Source organism: Embiotoca jacksoni, unplaced genomic scaffold (assembly GCF_022577435.1).
Source record: "Embiotoca jacksoni isolate LCO1_2020_lvr unplaced genomic scaffold, fEmbJac1.0.p SCAF_18, whole genome shotgun sequence".
NCBI classification, from domain to species: Eukaryota; Metazoa; Chordata; class Actinopteri; family Embiotocidae; genus Embiotoca; species Embiotoca jacksoni.
The window spans coordinates 6,017,886-6,024,455 of NW_027185318.1; the positions used below are offsets into that span (position 1 = coordinate 6,017,886).

The 6,570-nt window shown below is 41.7% G+C and overlaps 1 protein-coding gene across 2 annotated transcripts in view; it reads right to left on the reverse strand.

Annotated features, from left to right (window-relative positions):
• stac (SH3 and cysteine rich domain) overlaps positions 1 to 5,088 on the reverse strand; it is a 31,311-nt gene extending 26,223 nt beyond the window's left edge. The window contains exons 1-3 of one of the 2 annotated variants that reach the window (XM_069152361.1): positions 4,585 to 5,088; positions 3,404 to 3,436; positions 1,480 to 1,813 (exon numbers count right to left, since the gene is read on the reverse strand). In XM_069152361.1, coding sequence (XP_069008462.1) covers positions 1,480 to 1,813; positions 3,404 to 3,436; positions 4,585 to 4,698 — 481 coding nt within the window. In that variant the 5' untranslated portion in view covers positions 4,699 to 5,088. The remainder of the gene's footprint in view (positions 1 to 1,479; positions 1,814 to 3,403; positions 3,437 to 4,584) is intronic. The other variant, XM_069152362.1, reaches the window with a different exon arrangement.
• Positions 5,089 to 6,570: the final 1,482 nt, after the last annotated feature.

Here is a 6,570-nt window from a genome sequence, read left to right on the forward strand (position 1 = left end):
TATAAATAATTTCTGTACTGTTTAGACTCTGTGAATTAGGATTAAATAATCACAACATACTTGTACTATTAGTTTGAGTCCAGCCTCCTCCTCCTCCACTATCTCTCATTCTGTCTCCTTTGTGCTGCTCATTGAACCTGAAACAGTCTGATTTTGACAGCACCATTGCATTAAACACACACACACACACACACACACACACAACCAACCCCACACATGAAGAAAACCATCCTCAACTCTCTTTTTCTTCCTCTCTGTCCCCCAACCACACTGTGTTCTCATTAAAGCAGAACAAATGAAGAAGAGGGCTGCATCTTTTTTTCATGACTGTGGACCAGAGGGCACAGCAACTATCACAGGGCCAGGCACGGCTGACATCACACTTTCATCACCCAACGTATCTTCTGAGGTCCAGTCAAACCTGCGGCCACTGGACGCGCCTCACTGACCGCGCCACATAAACCAGGCCAGTGTAAATGATCATAACCACGTACCACCATGTCTTCCGGTGTAATGAGCCTACGACAAGTCTTTATTCTGTGGTTTTCCATTTAAAACGGTTTTCCTTTTGTGACGAACAATGCAGATAGTCTTCATGTTCACATTGCTGACGGTGAGTTATTTTGTTGTGTATATAAAATATTGGTAATTCCAGTTTTGACTTTCTTATATTTACAATAGTTCAATGTGTGAAGTCATGTTTGTTTCATTTCAGTTTTGCCAGGGAGTTTTTTTTTAGTTGATCTCCCAACGAACACGAATGTTTGGACACTTCTAATTTCTTTCATTTGCACCATCGCAAAAGAAGTTGATGACATTTGCATGCACGTCACCTTCCCTTTACAGCCTCACGTCTTCTATTTGCTACTAGATGTGATATCGGGGGCTTGTTGAGCAGATGGTCTGGGGAGCCCCGGTCATTATCATGCTGCTGAGGCCCTGAGACACAAAGACTTAGGGGTCCCTCAGTACTGACGGTTAACAAGGCAGCCAGAGAAACGGGAACATCTGGCAAGGGGAGAACAGGTAGAGGAGCCAGCACGGCTGTTGTTGGCTATCTCACATCTCCAGCAGACAGATGGAGGGACTGGGTTTTAGTGTGTGAATGGTGATCCTTCCGTCACATGTCAGCAGGTCGAGGCGGATGCTCAGTGTCCCCTGATTGTCTTTCAGTGTTTCGATACAAGAAGTGTGCGTTACAGTGCTCTCAAACTATTCCTACACCGCTTATTTAAGTGTTAAGGGAGGGGCTACAAATTTCTCATGTGGTGCTCTGCCTTATACACATGTTTATGACTCTCGTTTTAATTTTGGTGACGGAAAACGTGGTGGAGGTCTCCATTACTGAAAGGTGTTTCTCAATGCAAAGTTCATTGGATTTTCTTTGCTTTCGCCTGTAATCGTGTTGGTGTGCTTTTTTTTTTTTCTTTTTTGATGTTCCGATCACACTAATGAGTGAGAGCGGTGTTTCAACCGTACCTACAATCATGTGGTTGCAGACGTCGCAGAACGTGGGCTTCTTGAAGATGTGCTCCATGAAGCAGTGTCCTGCCGAGTCTACCTGCAGCGGGTTGCGCGACTGGGAGCGTGACGTGGGAGGAGGAGCGCAGGGGATGGCCGGAGGCACCGGAGGAATGGGGAGGTTGGTGGTGTGCGGCGGGGCCATCCCGATGTTGCAGAGATGGCCCGTGCTGCTGCTCACGTCGGAGAGCAGCTCCGTCTTGTTTTCGTTGCTGGTTCGGAAGAAGTTGTCGGCGCTCTTGCTGCGGATGCTCTTGGTCTTGAAGGACAGGGAGCGTTTGAGTTTCTGCAGCTGAGAAGAGAGAAGAAGAGTTGAAGAGAAATGAGGCAAAGGGGAGAAAAAGACAGTGAGGAGAAAAATTTAGAGCCACGGAGTCAGATATGAAGCAGATCAATTTGTGTAAAGAGAAAAATAAATCACAAGTGTAGTCTCTAAAACCTTCAGGCGATTCTCTCAGTGTCCAGCGGTCGATAAAAAGACTATTACTGAGGCCGACGTATCACTGTTCGGTGTGAAATCTTCGAGGTTCCCTACCTGGGAAAGTAATATGATTTCCAGATTGGGCCGATGCATCACATTAACACTATTTCTCACACACTGTGCTGCTGTTTCTGGCTACAGCTTCTATCAATCTCATTAGGCCTCTCTTTTACAGTAACACTATTCATAACGCTCCACACTGACAACTCCTCATTTAACCCCTCAGTGTGTACCTGCTCCCCTGTGAAACCCACTTAAATCTAGTCTCAAACACGTAATGAAGGATCTCTAAGCTACTGTAATGTGATTTTTTTTTTTTAGGGCTCTGGTGCGTCTGCAGGTGTCTGATTGAAGAAATAAATTATGTTTTTGATTGGCAGGGAAGGACTTTTAATGATTCATTAGACCCTATAGGCTTGTCTTTACAATCGTAAACAGATAAAAACCTTTTATTTCCTCTTCCGGGTTTATTATAAAGTACACAGACACAGTTCACATCAACAGATTTTTGAATGCTCGACTTAAACTACAGCACTATCAGGTTAAAAAAAAAAAAAAAAAAAAAAAAACATGCATATTTTGTTTGCGAATGTCACTTTGATTAACATCCCAAATTGTTCAGAGAGCTTTTCACTGTCGCTTTGGGTTGGTGAAGATGGATCAATTCCACGGGTCACTCTGGAAACAATCAATTTGGACCCTTTCTCTGCCATTACCGCCCACACGCATGGACACACACTTTCACACAGAAACCGAACATGAACATACAGCACAAATGCATTCTCCTGCAACCTATTAGAGTTATTCATCTGCATGGCTTTTACACATCCTGAAAAGAAGAAAAGTGGTTGGACAAAATGATGCTATAGATTCCAGATAATTGAATTCTTTTATTCAATAATTTCTTTGTGTGTTGCACATATTTCCAGAGGCTGTAACAATAAGGGACACTGCCATCTTTTCCTGTATTGTGGTTTTAAGTGCATAGAATAAAAAAGAAAAAAGAAACTTAATAAATAAAGCACAGTGGGGGAACGTGTGCATGCATCGAGGAGCTCATGCTGTGTTTGATGGCGCCAAATCTATAGGAGCTATTTTCTCTCTCAAAGCGGGGAGCGTTAATGGGTGGACCGGGAGCAGCACTGCAAAACAAACTGCAAAAGCCAGTTATTGCATGAGATTCTTGGATGATATTCTTGAATGGAGCAAAGAGTGCCCTCTAGAAACATGGGTGATGATGGATTTAACTTAGTTTGGGACTGACGTTGTGAAGTTATCTACAGTATCTTAACAAGCAGTAAAAGATGTAATGTAAAACTACTTTTATCTTTTATGTACATGCAGTTATGCTATTACTGAAATCAGCAGTAGGCTCCAGTCAGCACATAAGTGGAGGCTCACCTTGCGCTTGTGATGTTCAGGCCTCACAGTATTCTTAAAGGAGGAATCAAAACACAAACATAACTTTACTTGAACTTGTTCACCCTACTGAGGAAATTCTCCTGTCTGTAAGAATGATCAAACACTTTCTTTAATGGCTTTTTTTTTTTTTTGCTCGTTGACTTGTTGCCTGACATATTGTAAGTGGGTGTGGTTGTTTGGCAGAAGCTTTGAAATTATGGAAAGTCAGCCAGAACAGGAGCCTCTTGAAATACCGAGTGATACGAAGTAAGAGATCGCATGCACATGTGTTCTCTGACACCTCAGCTGCAACTCAGAAAAAATGACTGATGTTACAAAAGCCTCACACCTAACAAAGTGTAATTTCAAATATGTCAGAAGGAGAGCTGTGAGCCTCATCTGGGAGTTTTTGGGGACATAAGAGGAGAGCTGCTGCAGCCATCCACTACCATGATGATTAGTCAGATATTGGATTGCTAATTGTAGTAATCTGGGCAACATGTGACCCACATAGTTGGTGAAACGCCTGAGGCAGCAGTGGATCAGTGTCAACATCAGCCACAAGTAGAAAGTACAAAACCATCTGCCACTTGTTTAGGAAAGCACGCGTATTATTAGCACCATATTGTCTCTTTTGCCATACCGTGAACCTGTTTTTAGAGGAATCAAGGTCTTTAGCCTTTCCGTAGAAGTTATTCTAGCAACAATGCAGCTGAAAAGAGTCAAGAGTTTAAACATGAGCTGGACTTGCACAGGAGATTCTACATCGTCTTTACCTAAAGAGTACAATTTCTCTATATGGCCAATGCTGTGTATGTATGGTACTCTGTTTTGAGGTTAAACTTCTCTCATCTTCACATAAAGGTTGTTTAACCATGTTATGTTAATGTTTTTTTATATCCCATTTGTAGCCTATAGCTGGTGATATTCCTGAAATCAATCAGGATCAGGATCAACCAGGTTGTTGAAACTGTTTTAAAACGTAAATCAGTGCGAAAGTCAGTTGTAAAAAAATAATTTCAATGTGTGTTTTTGGGGGGGAACTGATCCCTTGAGTCCTTTTTTAAATTTAATTTTGATTGAAGTTCGTTTACCCTGCTATGTATTTCTAAGAGTTGGACTGATGTCTATTGCAATCCCGCAGTAAATCCGTCAAAGACATAAAAAGAGAACAGTCCTACCTTGGTTTCCTGCTGGCTGACGTTCGCCGTTGGGGATGTGGGAGTCTCATTCTGGTCCCGGTCGTCCTCTTTGCCCCCACTTTCGTCCTGAATCATGTTGGCCGGCGGGATCATCGTCCCTTTCTGTGATCTCGCCAAAAAAAAAAAAAAAAAAAAAACTGTTTCTCTACAGAGTTTGTTTCCGCCTCTAGCTTTTTACATCGTTTCCATTCCTCGAATAGTCACCGTGACCCGATGATAAGAGGAGAAATCATCCAGACTCGCTGTTGCTGCTGTGAAGAGAAGTACCGAGATGGAAAGATGAGAAAACCGTCTTGAGGAAGCTGGAAAGAAGTATTTTCCGAATCAAAACTTGAAAGTCATCCCAGTTCGGCTTGAAAAGGTCCTGTCCGTCTAGAGTAGCTTTTCGCGTTTATCGTAGCGTCGTGCGTAACGCTGCCAAGACATCTCCAAGTCCACGCTGTGCACAGTGCGCTTCACATTGCCAATACTGTGATGGGCGGAGAGCTGCGAGCGATGAAGGGAGGGAAGGACCGGGAAAGATGGGGAAGGGGGGGGAGATACGGAGCAATGACGCTGTCTTGCCTAAATTGAGATGCAAGACGCACTCATAGAGAAACGCCCACAAATGTTAATCACACTTTTCTGAAAAGAAGTAAAACGATATCTTGTCGTAAAATTACATGTGATTCTCGAAGTTATTATTAATTCTTATTTAGCCTATTTAAATGGATTTCTGGTATTTTAATGGCTTCAACTTCCTTGTTTTGACTAATTGATTTTGTCAGAAAATGTTCCTTTTAAACAAAACAACTCTCTGGACACCGGATGTATCTCACTTCACTGACTTCACCTTAGTAGGCCTCATGTTTAAAGATCCCCACCAGTCATGTTTGAAGATGAGATTAAAAATGTCCCGCTATTAATAAAAAATCTGATATGGGTTTTCCATAATAAAGTTAAATTGAGATCCTTGAAATAGTTTTCCTCTTTCACTGAAAAATCCAGAGTCTGTGAATATGTAAATACTGTCCAGATTTCAGCTTTCCACTTTCAGCTGAGGGGATTTTAAACAAGTCTTCCAGTGTCAATATGAACACACAATATTCAGTACAGTGAAGGTCAAACACAATTAAAAACACATTTTTGAGTGGGAAGGAGGGGATTTGAAAATATTATATCTAAAAAATAAAAGGTACTTTTTTTGACAAATGTGATACTGAAATGTTAAAGGAATAATGCAACATCTCATGTGGCCATTAAATGAAAAGATTGGTAACTATTCTATGTTTGTTTGTTACATCAAGCAGCCCGAATTAGCGCGACAAGACTTTTGTTAACCTGGTTCTTTCCTGAGGTAATCTGTTTACCAGCCCCTGTAAATCTCACTCGTAAACACTTCATATAACGATTGCTCCATTTCAGTTTAACATCTACAAAATCCAAAGTGTAAATCAAAGAAGAAAGTCCCAGTTTCATAGAAGTTGTCAGAGTCCAACAAATTAAGCCCCATAACCCCCAAATCAAAGAGAATGGTTTTAACACTTTTGTTATTGTACGGGTTAAACACTGCTTATTAATGAAATGTAAAGGTGCTGGCAGGCAGATTTTGCTGCTTTTCAACAGAGGCAGGTGAACTGTTTTCAGTCCTAATTGTAGACTAAGCTAGTAATCAACTGCTAGATGTTTGCTGTCATGCAGCTGTGTCAGTCTTCTTCTAACTCTCAGCAGAAGAGAGTGAATGAGTCTATCTCCTTAAATGTCAGGCTATTATTCAGAGTAAATATGCATAAAGCTCCATCTGTTGAAATCAACTTTTCAGAGAGAATGTACTCAAGACGACACCGACACTATCCATCTCTGCTTACACATTATTATAAACAGTATTATGACATTTCAACTTTTTGCTGTACAATACGAGGCATCTCATCTGCCTCAGTCGGGATAGGTGTGATGCTCGCCATGGTGATGCATCATGCTGCCTCC